The following is a 21,771-nucleotide window of genomic DNA, read 5'->3' on the forward strand; positions in this document are numbered from 1 at the left end:
TGAAGTCCACTCTGTATTTGACATGGCCGCTGTACAGCTGTGATTGTTTATGCACATCTACTGGCATGCACGGTTTAAAGGTATTTTGCTATGTTTGGCACATGTTCATTCATTGTGCTTGTAATATGAGAAGAAGGGTCTTGTTTAAGTTATTTGAATAACTACAAGTTGATATATTATGTAACATTATGGGCTTCCTGGTAAGCAGGCAGAAAGGATGTGGTGTGAATTTTACTATGTTGTGTTAAGTTGTACTGTGACACCTCTCCTACTAATATAACCCTGAGGTGGACAATGTTTTGAAGTTAACACCATATGTTCTAATCAACTGTAAATTTTTCTGTGCAGTCACTACTACTACCAAAGAGTCTGAACTTGAACATTTCAAACTTATATTCTGGGACCATGCTGATAGTGAAGTACCTTTATTAGTGAGAGGTGTCCTGTTTTCAGAGGTCAAAATGTATAATGTACTAATATGAATACATGAGTGTCCCAATTATCAAGCTGTCCACTTTTCAGGGTGTCTGTTTAAGGGCTCTATTGTGCTAACTATTTATTTTAATACTATTTCAGATTAAAACCACCGCTTCTGCATGGTTACTATGGAGAACATAATTCTATCTGATCATGTAGTCTCTACATCACAGTGTTAAGTGTCACCCCCACATAATGTGTATTGCCATATATTTTGTGCGGGAGTATGGCCTACTGTATAGTGCACCCATTGCAACATGTCTCCTATTATACTTAACTGGAAGCTTATACAGTGGGTTGTATTACAGAAGCATTTCCTTTCTTTTCTGAACTTAAAGACTTCTGTGTACTAGTCCATAATCACCACTGATAATGTCACACAGGTAGAGTTTAAAACAGAATCCTCTGGACTGAAAATTTGGACCATTACTAAATCTGGGATGGAACTTGGATCCTTGGTAGGATTTCTAAATAGTACAGGGTTCTATGGGATTTAGTAACCTGAAGGGTATGTTGTGTCACTAGGGTCTGAGGGACAAGTTTAAAAAATCAGATTGAATAATTGCCATGTTTTATATCGCACCAGAGTGTGGTCTATAGGACATGAACATGGCACTATGGGATTTAGACCACGTTTTCAGCCAATCAAATTTCAGTATCAAACTTGTAGGCTTGTAATCTAAACTCAGTGGGTCATTTAAGCAGTAGTCACACCCTATTGCTGTTATAGTTTCTTGAGAGTATCTATGACCAGTTGGCTTCTTGTATAATGTAAAGCATGTTTATGCATTGTGGGAGGCAAACACAGAACCCTTCTAACAAATATGCAAACAAGCTGGGAAGCCATCACAGAGTAAAGAATAATGTGATTGTAGCGGAGCACACAATAGGTTTACTGTGTAACTGAAACACTTGATGGCAGCTTTATAAGGCTGTGTTGATGATCTAGATTATCTTTATAGGTAGTCATGTCACTTTGTTAGACTTGTCTTCCTGTGGCTTTGCTCACTACTAAGGACTTCACTGCCTTTAGTTGTCAATCTTCAGTTGAAGTTGTAGTGATATTGTAGTTGTTGTTAACATGGACAGTCAATAAGAGTGGTGTACTAGTGTTGTATCTATTGATAAAGTTGACAGCTATTTGTTTGTAAACATGGTAGACAGAACAGGTAAGATAAAAGTTAGAATGCCCACACACATTGCTAGCTATGTTTATTATACAATGTCTATTATAGTGTTTTGTATACTGTAGTACCAGTTAATAACTATGTAGCTAGTACTATAGTAGTTTTCATTCTTACATCAATGGCTGGTGTGTCATTAATGGTAGAATATCATTATTATTGATACACAAGGTCTCCATTGTGAATACATGTTAAGGCAGTAACCATTGTTTTATAAGCAACTATAAAGGCTGCATGCATGGGTAGCTATATCAGTGTCTTAGTGTGTCTACAGCTTTATGCCATACCACTGTGGTGTCCACTGTGGAATTCAATGTTTTGGGATTGGCTACTATGATACAGTACAGATCATATTTTTGTATTCCACTTTTGTGCATTGCTGACATGTGAGATGAAACCTGATTGTGTGTTGAATGTTAATACAAGTTAGCTTTGTAAAGTAATGTCTGCTAGCTAATTCTATTACTATCAGTGTTATGTATGTAATTTATTACTAGAACGTTAATGTGTGTTGCTACATGTACTATATATAAAAAGTTTAATAATCCACTTAATGCAGGAATCTATTACAATTATTTTAAGATGACAGTGCTAAATTCTCCTGTAAATGGACAGCAAATCTGTATGCATTTATGGAAACCCAAGTTGCTGTCTAAAATAAACTTTAAATCTATGATTATGTAAAAATTGTATCAGCCATAACTAGTAAGTAAAGTTTATACTCTACTGCTGACATAAATTATACCCATACTGTAATACATTCGTAACTTTGTATAGACAAGCTATAAATTAATGCTTATTCCATTACAGTGATTATAGGAGTAGTTGTGGGTATTGAGGCAGTAGCTTTTGCAGCTCTGATTGCTGCTGCCATAATTGTCTACATGTATCTCAACCCAAAAGGTAAGTAGAGATATTTGAAGTGTCTACATATATTTTCTGGACAAATTGTATTTAATGTTTAGAGGTTTGTCCGCCTTTTTTGAAGAGAAACCAGTTATGCAATAATAAGTAAATAGCTGAATCATGCATTTAGCTGTAATCCTTGTTTGTGATCACAAGTGAAGTCTTTAATGTACAGTTAATATTGTCTATGTAGCATTATCAAATTAACAACATCATTGCGTTGTAAAGTTTCTGCACACCTCAAGGAGTGTGTACAGGCCAGTTAGTTTCAGAACATCAAATATAAACATAACTGTCTCCAATTTTGTAACTTTTCCAATTTTCTGAGTTCAAATTTATGCAGTTGTAAATTGACGAGATTGACATAAGACAATAGTGACATTTCATTAACATTGTGTCATACCTCAAGTCTTCTTTTTGAAGAGCCATAATCTGATTTTTGGCTTAAGGATACAACTGTAAAGGCTGGAATGGCTTTAGTGTTTAATAAGCATCTTATGTAGCCAATAGCCACTCAGTTTTAATGAAGATACTGACTTAGGAAAACGTATGTAGCCGTCCATAACTCTGTAACTGAACACATCCTTCTAGCAGACAATTGTGCATGGATTGGCTGTGGATCAGTATACCGTAATTTGATTTTCATTGTAAAGTAATTTTCGTATGGAAAACTTCTACGGAAATTTCTTACACAAAAAATTTTACATAAGATTGAACTACTTTAATGGAGCAGTCATTCACATAAATCATACGAAAATACATTTACATGAGAATAAAGTGAAGCAATCTATTGGAATATTTACAATCACAAAACTTTTGAGGTGGCATAGCTAGTCACTATGATTTCATCTACAGTGTATCACAGTATCAGTTTTATTTATGGTCATACAAAAAATGATTTGTGTCACCCAACATCTAATATGTACAACTACCTCACATTTAAAATTGTGTTTTAATAATTGACTCTCCACATATAAAAAATTAGTTGACTTCTCATTTAACATATTTTTATTTCACCAAACAGATCGGTCATTACCAAGTGATCAGATTACAGTACAGGAAAGAGGCAACTCTATCTACAGAGACAGTGCATATTCAAATCATTTCAGTTCATTTGGTTTAGGCTCTTTTGGTCGAGGCACCCTAACTTTCACAAGGTACCAACAACAAGCTAGACTAAACAATCAACAGAATCGACAGCAACAACAACAACAACAACCACTGGAAGAGATAAACCAAGAACCATTGCAAGAACAAGAACTGCAACAGCTCACAGCAGAAACCACAGCTTGATTTAAATATTCATAATATATTGTATATACGTACAATATTAATACATCTCTAATTACATACGTACACAGAAATTTTACCAGTACATATCTGTAATACTATAACAACACAAAACAACAGTAAAAAAGAAGTTATGCAGCAGTTATTTGGAAAAGCAAATTTGTGTAAGTGATGTGTGTTATGTATAATCTGATATTTTCAAAAGATGTGATTCAATGGTGATGATGATGCCAAACATAGTTACTCTACTAGCTGGTGCTATACAACAGTAGCAAAAGCACTTGGTGGATAGCTCAACTTGGACTCATCTTCATCATCGATGTTATTGGTAGTAACAGTCGTCGAAGACTGGAATGAAAAATAAATGAAACACTCTAATAGAACATACATTAACCAGCAAAGTAACTGGTGTAAAGTGCTAGTGGTATCACACAGTGTATTAGCCTGTGAGAAATAATTGAGTGATTAGTGTTTGTCCAAATGGTATTTTAAATGCATGCCTTTGTTTGCCAGTTTTTCATTTCACAGTGTTTGTATATGTAAGGTGTAGTGAGGACCCTACGAAAACAATGGCACACATTTCACACCTTCAGCTGTGCCAAAACTCTAACATTAGCCATTTCCCATTAATAGTATTGTTAGTTTAGTGGCTGAATTGGGCTAAACAAAGTAACCATTAATGTCAACATAAACACTGAAAGTAACTTCACACAATCTTTATAAGGGGGTGACACATAGGTACTCGCTGTAGGTAGATCTGTGATGGCTGTCTAACTTAAGGTCACAGTGTGCTTACACGACACCCCCTTGATTCATCACAGGCTAATACACTGTGGTTACTGCTAATTACTCTTGGTGGAACCTATTCAAACTCTTAGTTATGTAAGTTTGAAGAATGGACATAAAATCATCATTAAAGATTTGAGGTACTCTAATAAAACAGTCAAACATTTACAGTGCAACTATTACAAAATTTAAACTACTACCACTTACACCACTGTTTGAAATGTGATAATGAGCAATCACTCCACTGTCTATCCCCTGAGGGTGTATATATGATCCTTGTGTGAACACTACATAAATAAAATGACGTCATGCAGTAATACTTGTATATTACTAAAGCACAAGTGGAAAACACATGCAATCTACAATTGTTTATAACCCACATCCATACTGAAATATTCACACATGTACATACCAGGAGCACTGGCTGCATGGTTACTGTATTGTCTTGAAAATGACGACACTACTCCACCAGATGTCTGTCGTGAGATGTTGCCACCAGAAGAAGCCTGTCTGCTGAAATGGACACTTGAAATGTCTGTATGGAACTCTACGGCATCTCCAACTCGATGTTTTACTAACAGACCATTCTCTAGATTAATCTGTCGTCTCATACTAAAAAGACATACGTATAAAATTTGTACAGCATTATATGCAGTAGCTATGGGTATTTACGTAAATGCATGAGTCTGCAGTTAAACTTACACTCCAGGGGAGGTTTTGAGTTGATTTTCTTCAGCAGGTGGTGGCTTACTAACAAGGTATCTCTTTTCTTTTGACTTCTTCACATAAAACGCATACAGCAAGATGATGCCCAAGATCAGTAGTATTAGCACTACAGCACACACTACTCCAATTATGATACCAAGTGTATTTCCATCTCCAGTCTCACCTAACAAACAAAGTAATAAAAACTATCAATGTGAAATGAAGTACACACAACGTCTTGGTACATTGCAGCAAAGTAATTATACTCTGCACATAAAAAAAAACACAGTTGATACTTTTAGTTTATTGATATAAGAAGACTACTAACTACAAGAAATTGACATGAACAAAGGAGTGTGTTGCATACCACTTATTTTGATTGCCATTATGACAATTTAATTTTGCAAGTCTCACAAAACTAGCAAACAATGTGGTTTACTAGGGCTCAGATAGAACCTTCAAGAAAATGTACCTTATTTTGAAAGCACTATTTTGCCAAGAAATTTAGGGGCTTTTACAATGTACACAGCCTTAAATTTTAACATCTAAATATCCACTGAGCCCCAGTGAAGCTTGTTGTTTCCTGGTATTGTGCTGTGATTAATTGATTCATGTGGCAGTAGTAGGCAATCAATTAAAGCAAGTAGTGCGCTGCACAATGTATGTCCTAGGAGATGAATTTTATAATTAAATCAGGGAGATGAATTTTATGATTAAATCAGGGGCTCTATGTACATAGTTTTAAAACATGGATCCTAATCTCTCAAATGCTCCAGCAAAAAACCATACTTCACTAGCATTACTGATATATATCAGAAGCGGATCCAGAGTTGGAAAGGGGGGTGCACTTTGCTGAAAAAGTTGAAGACCAAAAAAAAAAGCCACAGCAAATGATGGCTGTCCTTTACCAAATGTATATACTATAAAGTATATATAGATCCTTATTCAAATCCTTATTCATAGTTATAACTTTATTAGAGTGATTGACTGCTCTATTAGAGTATCTTGATTTTGTATACAATTTTTTTAAAAAGGAAGGGGCACGTGCCCCCCCTGTGCCACCCCCCCCCTGGATCCGCCACTGGATATATATATATATATAATATACACTATTAAAGTGTTTGTACCTATGTTATACAATGTACACTTGAACATTCAGCACAACATTTCAAGACATAAACTTACCCATAAGTGTTGGTGCTGGCCCTACAAAGAAAATAAAATAAGTAACAGTAAATAATTTTTACATAGTAACATATAGTTATGCCACAGTTTCCAATTGCCCAGGCACAAGTAATATGCACATATGCATTTGCCCTCTGGACACAAGGAATGACTGGAACGCACTGATGAACAATGGAGGTATAGTAGTATTATACTCTCTCCTAGGAGAAATACATTGCTGGCAAACTGCCTTCATTGTTTGCTAGTGTTTCCCTGAACAGTGATAACACTACATGTATATGGCATTTATACACCTGCTCTTCCCATTGTAATTGGGTGTGGAAGTGTTACGTAAATATGCATATTATATGTCAAGGACTTACTGGTCATAAACTCAGCTTGGTCACTTCGTTCCCCAAATCCTGCCACATTTCCAGCATAACAAACAAATGTGTAACTTGTACCCTCAGTGAGGTTGGTAATATTAATAGCCTGCAATGTTCCTGCTGCGTATGAAGCAAGGTTTAATGAATGGTTCCTACAGGTACACAAAAGCACACATAAGTAAGCACATTGTTGTTAGCAATAAGGCTATGCTTCACAAATCACTGACTCTCTCACATAGTGACCCAGCAAGTAAGAAAATTTAAAAATTATTCAGCTTCACCAGACTATTTTATTACAATAATATATGACTGCTTTATTAGAGTATTACTATCATTGCAAGAGTAAGGACTTATTAGCCGGCTTCGATCCAGTATTTTTCATTTCCTTATACTGCTATACCATCCTATGACTACTTGCACAATTTACAGATTCTAAATCCATCTTAGTATTACTCCATCATGAATCAAGTAAATTTTATTTCTAAGACAAATTTGACCAACCAGTTCCATGAATCATAAAAATTAAGTTACAATTACTATTGATGTGCTTTTCGGATTATGCAGTAATCATGATTTGATCATATCCCACTCAACCATGTTACATAACATATAATACATCATTAGAATCACTCGTATGCATGAAGTCAGTTCATAACACATACCCACATACGTATTACACAGTGATAGTTTGAGCACATAATTTATATAATTTATATTTGACATTACAACAACTTGTGTACCTTTGAATGGGTTCTATTACTCCTATGATGAATACGTTAATTGGAGGCTGTCCTATATCATCAGTAGAGCACCTAACCACCATTGAAGTTTCTGTCACTGATGTTTCTAGTAATGATGGCATATTGGGCTTCCCTGGTAGGGCTGTAAATTGTAAATACATGATAAATGTCGACAATTAATTTTAACATAACAGCACATATATAAACTGACTGCTACATGTGACTGATATACACATCCAGGCAATTGCTTGGAAAGTAAATCACACTTCAGTGTTTTGACCCTTTTACACATGAATACTTATACATGTATACATGTACATCCCAGCATAACATTATTGTGTTGCTATAAACATACATATATCACAGCAATTGTGACTGCATCTGGGAGAAAATTACACATTGGTTTTAAATTGTATCTCCAGTGCCATAGTTTCATAATAATTCCTTACCTGTTAGGGAATCCACTGTACAAGTTGCTAACAACCTAGTTTACTGCTAGTCTATGGGGTTGAATGAATCAGGCAAGCTATAAGGAGGCAGGCAAAGGGTTGTTTTTAAAATGGTAGATGATGGTGTGAGGGAGGTTAGGCCAAGCTATGGGCTAGTAAGGGCTCAAAATCAGGACAGGTATTATTCAATTCCATGTAAGAGTGGTACTGTCAGATCTCTTCGTTGACCAAGGCTTCAATACGACCTTACACTATTTCTTTGGGCCACTAAAGAGCCTAGAAAAAGCAGACCATTTGATTTAAATCTGTACTCATGGTGAAAATCAAACCTGCTGTCGTGGGCAATAGATTGGTTCTCCCAGTGCTGGTCACAATTATAGACACAGTTACAGGTGATTGCCTTAAGTCAGCAATACTTATGTACCTGTGAAGAGTATAATTGGCTGAGATACAAAACTAACACCTTGTCCAATATTATTAAAAGGTGTTACTATGACTTCATATCCATTTTCTTCATACCGCAGACCAGTTACAGTAAAATCCCAACTTGTAGCTGTAGCGTTAGCTTGAGTTGTAGGGTACATTCTCGTATACTCAGAGAAAACATTTGTAGTACCAGCCACTCTGAATTCAAGACGTATAGCAGTGATAGGACTTCCTCCATCATACTGGAGAGTGACTGAAAGTTGTACTGAATTGTAAGCACTGCTGGAACCTGTTTCTGAGGCAATCTTTGGAGCTGTAGGAGTAACAAAATACATTTATACTTACTAATGAGATGATCGAGTAATTATTTAACAGATTAATAATATGAGCAATATAACAAAAGTAATGACAAAGTAAAATAACATCCAGAAATTGTAATATGCTACTTCTTTTAATGCACATTGTATTCAGCAAGAAACTATTTGCATTTTTGGTCTAGACAGCACTGAATCAGTGTTGCAGGCATGGCATGGGCAAAAAGTAATAGCATATGGGGATTTCCCTTGAGTCCAAGATACGTTTTTGTGGCTGTGGCGGAATTATGCAGAGAAATACATGTCTCGCTTGTGGTACCTGTATGGTTGCGGGCTGGAGCTTGTATCAAAGGTAGGACTTACCTATAGCTTGTAATGAACAAATGTAATTTGTAACTTTAAGCCCTCGAGCAATACGTGTAATGTTTAACTCATTGATTTTACTGGGAGTAATATGTAACCAACATAGTGTGTTACAGTATGTTGTAACAAGCAATATAATATTTGCAACAATGACCCAACCTCTAGTTAAGTTGATAAGCTGTTGAAGCTACTCTTTAAATTTATTCTACATTATGTTTTCCATGCCTCCAATAAGCTTTGACAACTTGTAGTGGTGAAGTGTGGACACAAGTTAAAGGTAAACCACACATGCAGTGAATAAACAGCTAATACTGTAAACAGGATATAGTTTATCTTCACGCTCATGTGTAAACCAATGCCCCATGTGTAGCATGCAATGAACATCACAGATGGAGACACTGATATTATAAGACACTCCAGTATAAAGCAGTGACCACTATTGTATTATAACTAGGTGTTAGCTGACCTCCTCGGGGAGTTAGGAATCCTTTATCACTTGAAAAAGGAGAAATTCCTGCCAAGTTACTAGCTGCTACATTGAAAGTATATAAAGTATTAGGGATGAGTCCTTCTAGTGTTACACCAGTCATATCAGCTGATACATTGACCATAACAACATCACTGGAATTACTGATATGATATTGTACTATAATATGGTCCACAGGACGATTGATAGTATTAGTAGTTATGGTCCATGTTACTAGTGCAGTAGTTGATGTTATTCCAGAGGAGGAGGCATCACTGAGCATGTCAGGTGTACCTACATTAGTAATCAGATGCACATATGTGACATACCATTAATTGCACAATAGTTAAATTATGGCTCAGTAAGGTGATAGTGTTACATGATACATCAGTGAATTAATGTTGATTAAGTATTTGAAATGCATAACTTATATATTTCATAGACTGTTAGATGTTTGAGTTGCCAACCAGGTATGAAACAACTATTATAGCACAGCATCTGAGTGTCCAGTAACTCAAATCACAATTGAATCAACTTTATAAAATTAATTTATCTGTTCTATTTTAATTCTTTGGGGGATTCGTTTACACAGTTCTGAGGATTTACAATGGACATTTGAATGAATGACAAACCTTTAACGTCTAGACAAACAATGTTTAGAATCATACTAATGTAATGTATATACTGTGGATGGCTACACTAGGTAAATGAACTTCTCACCTATTACAATTGCTATGGCATTAGCTGCGTCCATTCCATGATCATTCTGTACCATACAAGTGTACGTTCCATTGTCAGTCTCAATTATTTCAGTTATAGTTAATGTGTTACTGGTTAATCCACTGACCCTATCATCACTATCTAATGTACCCCCAGAAAATCTCCATTGATAGTTGAGAGGTACATCTCCTTGTGATAAACAGTTCAATACCAGGTTTGTTCCCATTGCAACCACCTGATTATTCAGTGAAGTGATTGTGGGTGGTACTATAAAGCAAGATGAAACATGGTATGTCATGTTAAAATGCAGATTCTACTGTATATGTAGCGCATGCATGTCTGTATGTGTGTGCATGCGTGCGTACGTGCGTGTGTGTGCCTATATATAAGTAGTGTGTTGGTGTAGGTGTGTTATGTATTACACACCACTGCTTGTAATTACGTACGTACAATATACATTCACTGCAGCATGAATGCTGGCAATATAAGACATATAGCCATGTATACACCAGCAATACATGTTGCATATTAATGGCTACATACACCAAAGCTGTTTCTACACCATGTTAGGAACAAAGACAATGCTCAATAATAATGAGTGGTGGTGGTCTCTAAACAATTGTTAGTTAGTATAATAAGAACAACAGTTATGTAGTTATTGTGGTACACTTAAAATGCATGAGAATGTATTATTAGAAAGCTAAAGAATTGATTTGACGTAGAACAATAACATTTGTTTAACTACAGTATATATGTACATTCGGAAAATTGATATTCATCACCCTCCCTCTTATCACACGTACACTATTTTACACACATACAATGTACGTACTAACATGCTCACATCAATAGATATCAAATGCAAGGTAAATTATTTCTAACTAAACCATTGTTGTTGTTCTGGGAACAGAATCAAATGAACTAACAAAATTTATACTTTCATTGTCAGTTTCTAATTCTCACACACAACTGTGTTTCAACACAATGGCTGAATATGTTCAAACTTGTGTCTGCATAGATGGCTACAGAACTTCAATTTCACAAAGCACAAATTTATTATACAACACCACACTTGCTAATAATAAAGTCCTTAACAGCTAAAAGAACCGATACTCACTACACTTCACTGTTTAAAAAAGAAAAAGTGCCAAAAGTTTTATTACTTCCAAAGGTACTTCACTACAGATATAATACATTACCTAGTATGTCCACAAATACACTGTACTCAGCTCTCCCTAGCTCATTCTGTACAACACATCGATACCATCCTTCTTCACTAGCACTAGTGAACATCATAGTGTGTGTACCATCTGTTGTTGACCCATCCACCGACTGATATAACACATCATTGATGTACCAGGTGAAGTTTGGTAGAGGTATAGCAAGGTAGTTGAATGATACACTGAAGTCTGAATCTTGTCGTATAGACATGTTTGAAGGGGCTGATAGCACCATACTGGGAACTAAATGGACAAAACAACAGAAACTAAAATAATAACAATAATAGATTGCAGTAAAATTATGAAGGATATTATGTACCATTGAATAACGCTAACCCCAAGTGAAAATTGTATATAGCATTCCTGCCACCTGTTTAATGTAGCCGCCTGCTTACTTAGAAAGGTCAATAACTGGTAGCTCACATGTGTGACCAATTTAGACAGAATTAACTGCATTTGCATTTCATTAATACCAGGTGGAAGATCTCATCCATTATTCACTGAATATCTCGAGTAGTTTAACCTTTCCACTTTTCAAATTAACATGTTCACATGTTTAAGTGGTTAAAGAAGCTCAGTACCTGTTAACAGCGCACCACGAGAAAGGTAGAAACTTAAACATCTCCTGGTCTCAAAGAAAAGTTCAACCCATGATACCACAATATCTTTATTAGGTACGTATTCTAATGTGTGAATGCAGATTGATAAATCATAGCTCCCATTCAACCACAAGATACATGCCTTCTATGTCCAATAAGGTGTTGATCTATCTATAATAGGAATCATCCAACAGGGTTGATGCAAGCACACCTAACAGTAAAAAAGTCAAGTCCTTATCATATTATTCAGTTAAGTTTTGTCTGGTGACATAACTTAGCTACCTGTAAAGCATTTAGGGTCTCACTGCACTCAAACTTGGGAACTTAGGATTGCATACACCCAACTAATAAGAAAAGGTGAGTTGGTTGATGTTAATTTGGCAGGAAACGTAAACCCTCTATACAATACAGTACTACTATTAACTATGTACATACATGTGTGCAAGGCCCTATTGTACAACCCAGAACTATGTAAAGCTATCTGTGTGGTATCACTGTACATGTACATGCAAATGTAAAACACTGACATCCAGTTTAGGTACATACTTGAAAGCCAGTATAATATAACCATCAACAGATACACACACCATGTAATTATTACAACAGACCTACTTACAATCTTACCTACTACTGTAACATCAATGGTTACAGTTCTGGATTGGAAGAAACCAGATATTGTATGTTCACACTCATATTGCCGATGATGATATAGTTGTACACTTGTGATGTGGAGTCCATCGTCTTCAATAGAATATGTACCATTGTTCACAATGGGATCACCATCACCAGTAAACCAGTTGACCAATGTATTATTGACAGAACTACACAATACTGTACTATCAGTTTGATATACTAACTGTTGTTGTGGAAGAGCTGTGATCTGGATAACTGTGGAAAGAATAAAGTAAGAAAACAGACATCACATGTGTATAGCAGCAAGGAATGTTTAATTTGTTAATATTGTCCTCAAAGTGATAATTTATGTATAGCTTACAGTTACAAAGTAAAATTTGCAAATCATAGCACAAATAATAATATACTTGTTATTGCAAAGCCATACAATACAGGTACATAGTACTGTAAACGGGGAAAGTTTCGCTGGGTGAAAGTTTCACGGGTAAGGCTCACTTACATTTCACGGTAAAGCTTAAACATAGATGTATAAGTACACTGAAAACTATTGATCTAGCGGGGAAACTTTTGCATTTTGCTTTGAAACCACAAAAAACGTGAAACTTTTGTCCAGCGAAACATTCCCATTTACGGTATTTTGTTGTCACATATATGGATGCATTAATACAAACAAGGTCCTGTGCCTGCATGAAACATGCAATAGGATCACGCACAACATGAACACTTACATATCACATTAACATAACCACTCATCGGTGATAATTGATTGCTACTTGCTCTACATTGATAGTGGCCACTATCAGATTGTTGAATGTTCATGATTACCAGTCTGTAGAATTGTCCATCACCAATTTGTATGACTGATAATCTCTCATTATTATCAATGTCTAATAGTGTTCCATCTCTTAGCCACTCAGTAACAGTGCTCCCAGTAGGCACAGAACAAACTACCATCTCAAGAGTTGATCCAGCTATCACATTAACACTGTTTGTTGGAGATATTGTAACTAGAGCAAATTAACAAGGAACATGTCATTGTTAGCATTCCTATAATATGCATGTAGGTTGAGGAGAACATGCAGACATGGAACTAGCAATGCTAATTGCATACACTGTACGTATGATGATACCAACAACGAGTCTTAATATTTGGCAATTTGCTACAAAATTGCAGTTGACGAGATTTAATTTGGCGAAACGTTTACTTTAATTTCATTTACTGATAAATTTAAATTGGTGCTGTACTGCTGCATGTGAAGTTGTACATGCTGCAAGCTGACAGAAAGACAAAGCGTGTATGCTCTACTTTGAAAAACTATTCGTGAACTATAAATTTGGTAGTTTGGTAACGATTCACCAAATTATGTTCTTTGCCAAAATTTGTTGTCATACAGACACAGTACTTTGTTTCATGTCCTTATTGTTGTTGACAAATTGCATCATACATTGCTACCCTTTGAAAATTTGATAAGACTATACTGGTGTGATACACACACACTTTGACAAATCAACATACCCAGTACATAATTATTGTGTAACATTTACTTTTAGTTGTAATTCACTAACATAATACCACAGAGCTTAGATAAATTACCAGGCCAACTATTATAACATTTATCTCTTACATTGGATCACATGAAACACTGACAATAAATACTATATGCGCTTGAAAATGTGTCCACAATCCTCTGACATACAGATAATACATTTAAAGTTTGTAGCTTCATAGTGCATGGTTGGTATCTGTGCAAGTCTGTACATTAAACGTACAGAGAATTCTGTGTACCTAGTACCTACAGTACATTGAAGCAATTCCCATGCCAATAACACAGGAAGCAAACCTGTAACAACTTTATAACCCACAGTTGACCCAACACCAAACCCACAAAGGTCCACCAACAATCATTCTATACCACAAAAACAACCTAACACTCAGCACCTCCCCTTTCATATTGTGATAAGTGGATATTATACTGTTGAAGTAGTGCAATCCAAGCAATGAAACTAACATCCGTTGGGGCTATTTGGTATACACATATGTATTTCTTCCATCATAATGTGTCAGTGTTGTAGAAATACAGGCACATCAGTGGTCAGAACCAAACATATGTACAAAATTATTGACATTCAAACCACAACCTTGTTATTGCAGTGGCTTTTGCACTTTCAACTTCATTCACTCTGAGCACACAGTGTGTAGCCAATCTGAACACGACTACCATGTCCCAACCATTGTTCTCAACATCAAAACACACATATGTAGTGTATTTCATATTGAGCATGCACTGTAGCCAGAATTACACTTATCATGAAAGTGACAGTTTTAGCACACTACAGTTACAGCAGTTGTTGTTGATATTACATAGATGCATTGACTGATGTCATGATCCTCTCCATGGTAGCAGGTTGAAATACAAAAACAAACAAACAAACAGCAGTGACTGTGGCTTAACCATAACACTGCACCATATAAACTTGTAAAGAGATCACCATATATACTATATGGACATACATATGAACATATCTGATTCACTGTTAGAGCATGCAGTAATTCCATTGTACAGTGATGTTCCTGGACAACGATTATTAATGGTCGTTTAATTGTGGCACAGTAATAATAAGGGCTAACTATACTTGTTGCAAATTGTCATATAGTGCATGGAAGGAAGGAAGTTTACAAAATGCACGGAAGGAAGTTTGAAGCTGCGTGCTGATTCATCAGATTTCTCAACACTTTTTTTCTGATGGGTAAAATGCATAGCTAGCTAACCTGTAAACTAATCATATACTGACCCACTGTTGTATGTACACAATTAACCAAGTCTGCTAGAACTGCTGTGTGTGTTATTGGATTATACCATTTTCCAGGGTGACTGAATTAATTGTGCTAGGAGAGGCTTCCATGCATATGTTACCATAATTAAACCCTGTAGTTATAGCTGGAATTGATCTAATATATAACATGTGGTAACCTGTCCATCTAGATTAAACATGAACCATCTGGGTGTGTGACATAATCAGTGACTTTAAAATATGCAAGGAAAGCAAAATCCAGATTGCTGTCCTAGTCTCTCTTATATCCACGCACTCACTCGCACACACACACCCACGCACGCACGCACGCACACACACACACAAATACGCACTCATTACATGATGATAATGCTACGAGAAAAAACATGTATAGCAAATGATTATCTAGTATGGGAGATTCATGACAACATCAACTGTAGCTGATTGCTCGGAGGTTAAATATATAAATCAATCAATCAATGCAGACAGCTAGACAAGTACTAGTACTACTAGAAGATCAACCAAGGCATGATAGTTCTATTGATAAACCATAAAAATGTTTGATTATGATGTATTAGGTAAACTATATAGCTACAATTAATTCAGTGCTGGTCACTGTAAAGTGGTAATAATAATAAATAATAAAATGTTCACACTTCAGGTTAGATAACTATACTGTTGGCTAGTAGCAAGAGTTCATAATATATATATATTTAGGAGAGTATCCAAAACACACTGCAGTAATAATTGTGCAACATATCTGAATATTTTAGTATAATTTCAGTAAACTCCAACACATGGCTTCGCCATGAAAGACCTGTTGATAGGCGTTGATATACCAAAGGGAAGACCTGCAAGCACTTCAAGGCCCTTATAGCTCTTGAAGCAAGTTAACAACTTTGGTGATGATGACTATTGCATAACATTATTACGCAGTGCGTTTTGAAGGGGCAATCAGACAGCGTTGGATACTCTCCTAAATATATATATTATTATGTACTCTTGCTAGTAGTTACTTGAACAGTAATTATAAATCATAGCTATCTTTTCTTTAACCTTGGTGCTACTACTCACTAGTGCCGGTCACGAAGAACACTGTGTGCAGTGAAGCATATACGTAATTTATTATGATGTTGCTATAAATTTAATTTAGACGATAAGCCATCACCCGCGCGCGGGTATACTGGTAGCTAGCCACTTACCATCGCCTGGAATTCACCAGCAGACAAATGGAAGTGCAATCAAGGACACGCACACATCTTAAATTTAACCATCCCAATAACACACAGAACAGTAAGGCATACCATTTTGTGACGATGCGAATCGATAAAGCGTTAACATCAGACAAACACTGATCACTGATGCTGTGTTCATCGTTGCTGGCGTGTAGCTTCGTTTAGGTAACTGCTCACACAGGTAATCGCGTAGATATCAAATGTAACTGCAGTTGTCGGTAACGCCTTAAAAAACGCGAGAAGTCAGCTTGAGATCACTTGGGCGTGGCACTAGTTTTGACAAGCCATTTGCCGCTCTTTTGATTAAACCGCACATGAGTGCTGGTAATTACCATATTACGTAATTTTTCGTATTTGTGTAACAGACTGTAAATAAACAAATGACATTTACAGCAAGTGAAAATGCAATACTAAGGCTCTGTATTCTTTGTCAACATCAGCAACAATAGTCGTATAAAGTAACAATAACAACAAAGAAACACTATGTGCTGTACATGCAGTAACAGCAGTATTGTAACAACGAAACTGAGTATGAACCGGCACAATGTACATAAATATTATAAACATTTTAAATCCGGCAAGGAAAGGGATTACAAATAAAGTACCACACCTGCATGTTGACTCTCTCAAGCTGGGAGCACTTGAAATGTATGTAGCTACTGATTATCAGATATCTTTTGGATTAATTAGCTAAATTAAAATTATTTAATGTCAAAGAATTAACTTTCTTTCAAGTCACCACATGGGCAGCTGCATAGCTGTTATTATATACAATTAGACAGCTAATTAATTTATGGTCACTGGTGGTTTTTCATAGTTATATAATCTACTTTCTTAGTTTGCTGATGAAAAAATAATATTATATTACAAAGGTATCAATGGCTACATGTAAAAGCATTATATCAACACATCTGCCTATATTAAATAACAGGGGTATATAGATCATGCACTGGAGGGAGCTACACACTGTAGTTTAATGAATAAACTGCCTCAATCTTTTCCTAGCAGCTTATTCCAAAATACATCCCCACAATTGGAATACTGGGTATGTAGCTATAATATTAAAGTACCGGGTATATATTATATTTCTTGATTGCTACAGCAACATGTAATTGTCTCAGTTCCAAGGATGAATTTAGGAAGTTGCTTGTACCCCTCAATCTCATCAGTTGAGTCAGTAGAAGCTACTAGTGTAACTGCACCAATATAAAGAAAAAGCAATGGGGAGTACAGAGTTCTTTAAAGTTTTCCTTTTTGTGCATCAGTGTTCTGTTTGTGGGGTTAATGTATCAATGGCAGATCCAGGATGAGGCATTTGGGGCAAATCACCAGGGCCCCCTTCCCCTTCCCTTCCCAAGTCCCTCTGTGGAAGAGCCATCATACTATACACCTTATCAATTTATATAACGCATGAAAACTGCATAGCTCTTTCCACCATTTATTGCAAACTCACCTGAAATCAAAGTTAAAACAACTGTCAGCATCTTTGTACATACCAAGTGGCTCTAAAAATAATTATCGTGTTGCCAGTGTTTATGACGTTCATAGCCTTTTAAAGACTTCACAACCATCTGCAAAGGCCATAATAATTACTAAGGAGCAATCATTGCTGATTAAAAATACAGCAACAACTGAGATAATTTGCTTATCCCAACCACCCTGTTTGTGCCCCTCCCCTGCAAACTTGCAGGAGTTGGTTGTCAACACAAAGCACTTCAGTTCCAATACAAATCATTGCATGTACAATTGTACTTTACGTATAGATCTCCCTAGAAAAATTTATAACTATATATACTCTAATAGAACAATTAAAAGGGTTTCATTAAAACCTAGCTATCATTGTGTGAATTAGAATTGAGATTTACACTTTAATCTCACACATTAGTTCTGCTAAATGTCATGACCTTTTCATGTGTATAAACTCATGTGTTAATGCTTTCTTAAGTGTAGCTAAAAAGTGAATGTTTAAAATATGCAGATTGAAATGCTTTCATTAATATCATTTACAATGCAAGAAATTCAAGCTAACATACTATGCTACAGAGCTTCTACCCTCCCAGCCCAGACCCCCTAGCCTGTCTGCAGCTGTGGACAGCAAACCAATGTGACTATACCTTATCAGTATAAATATCCTTAATTGAATCTCATGCCAAATAATGTAACTGCCTATATAGCTAGCAACTTGTGAAAACCTACACAATTTAACTAACAACCTAGTATTACTAACTGGTACACACTTATTCTGGTAGGTAATGGTTATGACATGTGGCCATGTAACTTTATTGTTTGTGAAATGTATCCTGTTTAAAACATGCGTTTTATCTTGTTTGTGCGGGATCTATATTATTTGTTCATGACCACAACACTAATGAACAATACAAATGTAATATTTGATGGTTGAATTAATGCACTAAATTGGACAGAAAATAAGTACCCACATGAAAACCGTATGTGGTTGTATTTCATCCTCACATTACGCAGGGTGTGTAAGGACGGTATACATGTAGCTAGCATACAATAATTCATTCTAAATCACATATACAATACAGGTTGCAACTACTAACTCAAAGACTTTAATTAATTAACCAGTAGCTTACTATATATACATAAGTATACAACTTGTCAGCTTATTGGCTAAGTGGACCGGTGTATACATGTTTTTAATTTTTCACATCAGGATAGACTTGCTATAACTTCATGGAATCACACAGCAAGCCAAATGTATTGTACTGTTTATACATAGAATAGTTTTGCAGAAACAGATTACATACAGCTATTGCAGTGGTTTATAGTCTACCTGAAGGAAGATACTATCATCCTTGAGATATTGGCATGTACTAGTGACTTTCAGTAGGTGTTTATTGGTAATAAACTGGTTACTGTACCACATCGACAGTCTCTCTGCACTAGTGACCCTTATATGGCTATTAGTGTCATAGTTTCCAGTTCCCGTATAATGCTCACTGTCACTGACTTGGTTTAACAGCTTCATCTCACAATATCCCTTCAGTGGCCACCTTAACCGATCATCGTGTGGACTCTTCATGAGGTACAGATGTACTGACAAGTGTGTAGTACCAGCATAGCAATATAAGCACATTTTGTGTCCGTTGGGATGAGTATAGAATGGATCACTGTACCAATTGACTCTGTCTCTCTTGTTCGTGGTATAGTCTGACATCTTCACAATCACTGGAACAACTTCTTCACCTGACGACATCTTCCTTGCTGTATTATGGATGTTTATGAAGTGCTGAATAGTCTCTTTGCCCATGAACATTTCAAGTACCCTCATTTGTTGTGTTAAAATACCTTCCAGTTCATCAATCCTTTTCGTTTGGGAATCTTTTTCAGAATCTCTGTCAGTTTTCTGAGATTTTTTGGGACAAGGCACAAGGAATTTGGGACATAGTACTTCATGTTCACCATGAATAAACTGATGTTCTCCTGTAAAGTGACAATACTGACATTCAACTATACGATGTACACACTTGTGTTCAACATGACTAATAAAATGTTGTCGCTGTATAGAGGTCCCACAATCATTGGGACATGTCACCTCTTCAAATAAACAACCATCACTATTTCTAAGATGACCGCTAATGTCGTTCACTTTACCCTTCCATGGACAACCCTTTTCTTTGTTTGTGCAAGTAACATGCAAGATCCCGGCAACTTGTTCAGCTAGTACTTGTTTGTGGTCATTTGTAACATTTTTTTTGTTACGGCATATTGGACAAGTGTCATTGTCTTCCAGTACATCCACAGCACAACGCTTACAAAATGTATTGCCACAACATTTACTCAGACAAGTCTCTCTGCTGGGATGGTGACACAGTTTGCACATCAACCAATCTGGTGACGGCAAAGTGATATCTGTACCCTCCTTGGTGGGTGGGGCTATCGCCATTTTTCATAGACAATGATGTTAAACTAAACTCAAGATATTGTAGTACTGACTATAGTCAGCTAAAACCGGTAGCTTGCTCACTACTGCGTGACATGCAGCCGGGTAGCTAGAGTCTTCTTGACTGCAAGTGTGTGAGCACTGACTGATGAGGCAATACTCCTGACTTGATAGCAACAGATCACTATAGAGTTATAGGCTAAATCCCGACACAGGTCTTGTGCTTACCATTTCACATTTGGAGGTCGACAATCTTCCATTCGCCCCTTTTACTTGATACGTAGCGCAGGCGCTTAATAATTATAAGCTAATGCGTTACTGTAACTATTATATGATTTTTTCTAGCGTACTGCCCTATAGGTATTATTATCATGTATTTAGCCAGCTGGATTGATATTGATCTAGGGTGTGGTTGCGGTTTCCACGCACTCAAACCTCAAAAGTTTGTTCCCCACATTTAAAGTAGCTATAGCTAGTAACAATGGTGAGCTGCAAATGTGTTCTTAATGACTTCAACTACAAAACAAATTGAACCATTACTGACTAATGTATATAGCTAGCCTCCAATTTCATGAGAACTAGCTACCCCTCATTTGGCATCTATCAATTTTTGACATAACATTATTTATAGTGGTGGAAATGCCACATCTGATTAATGTTCTCATGAAACAACTCACAGCTGAATTCCAATAACTTAGTCCGTGGAACTCTATATTCCCCCAATCAATTTGCAATCAAGTCAGCCATCCATAAATCTATATAGTTTCATGTGGAGCAACTCAGTTTACTAACAATTTCAATCCCCCGATCCTTGTAGCTGCTATTAACTTTTATGCCCTTGTTGTAAATGTAATTACTAATTACCCATACACACAAGCTTTATAATCAGTTCCACCAAGGTTAATGTTAAACCTTCAGTACTTTTTAATATGATCCAACCTACTGTATGTACAGTACATAATGTCTGTACTGTGAAGTGCTATTACATGAAGTACTATATCCATAGTT

At 36.2% G+C, this 21,771-nt stretch overlaps 3 protein-coding genes across 3 annotated transcripts; 1 reads left to right on the forward strand and 2 right to left on the reverse strand.

Moving 5' to 3' along the window:
• The first annotated feature begins 671 nt into the window (after positions 1-671).
• Positions 672-4,088, forward strand: LOC136269078 (uncharacterized). The gene is made up of 3 exons (XM_066064542.1): positions 672-1,646; positions 2,472-2,564; positions 3,592-4,088. The coding sequence occupies exons 1-3, from the start codon at positions 1,631-1,633 to the stop codon at positions 3,858-3,860; spliced, it is 378 nt and encodes a 125-aa protein (XP_065920614.1). The 5' UTR covers positions 672-1,630; the 3' UTR covers positions 3,861-4,088.
• On the reverse strand, positions 3,857-17,138 carry LOC136269069 (neural cell adhesion molecule 1-B-like). The gene is made up of 14 exons (XM_066064532.1): positions 16,926-17,138; positions 13,557-13,835; positions 12,820-13,083; positions 11,576-11,839; positions 10,377-10,643; positions 9,657-9,950; positions 8,512-8,826; positions 7,639-7,780; positions 6,896-7,050; positions 6,534-6,554; positions 5,346-5,532; positions 5,056-5,255; positions 4,851-4,930; positions 3,857-4,205 (listed from the first exon to the last, which is right to left on the reverse strand). The coding sequence occupies exons 1-14, from the start codon at positions 16,993-16,995 to the stop codon at positions 4,116-4,118; spliced, it is 2,628 nt and encodes an 875-aa protein (XP_065920604.1). The 5' UTR covers positions 16,996-17,138; the 3' UTR covers positions 3,857-4,115.
• A 2,491-nt stretch (positions 17,139-19,629) lies between these two features.
• On the reverse strand, positions 19,630-20,766 carry LOC136247518 (TNF receptor-associated factor 4-like). Its single transcript, XM_066039253.1, has one exon. It carries the CDS (start codon positions 20,764-20,766, stop codon positions 19,630-19,632), a length of 1,137 nt encoding a protein of 378 aa, XP_065895325.1.
• Positions 20,767-21,771: the final 1,005 nt, after the last annotated feature.

This window comes from Dysidea avara, chromosome 1 (genome assembly GCF_963678975.1).
Source record: "Dysidea avara chromosome 1, odDysAvar1.4, whole genome shotgun sequence".
Lineage (NCBI taxonomy): Eukaryota > Metazoa > Porifera > Demospongiae > Dictyoceratida > Dysideidae > Dysidea > Dysidea avara.

Excerpts from the sequence above, each read along its gene's own strand:
- LOC136269078 (XM_066064542.1), top strand. Across the intron at positions 2,565-3,591 it reads CATGTATCTCAACCCAAAAG|ATCGGTCATTACCAAGTGAT; the intron begins GTAAGTAGAGAT and ends TTCACCAAACAG.
- LOC136247518 (XM_066039253.1), bottom strand. The coding sequence starts at position 20,766 with ATGGCGATAGCCCCACCCACCAAGGAGGGTACAGATATCACTTTGCCG.
- LOC136269069 (XM_066064532.1), bottom strand. The coding sequence starts at position 16,995 with ATGAACACAGCATCAGTGATCAGTGTTTGTCTGATGTTAACGCTTTAT. Across the intron at positions 13,836-16,925 it reads ATTCGCATCGTCACAAAATG|TTACAATATCTCCAACAAAC; the intron begins GTATGCCTTACT and ends AATTTGCTCTAG. Across the intron at positions 4,931-5,055 it reads CCATGCAGCCAGTGCTCCTG|TGTTCACACAAGGATCATAT; the intron begins GTATGTACATGT and ends TTATTTATGTAG.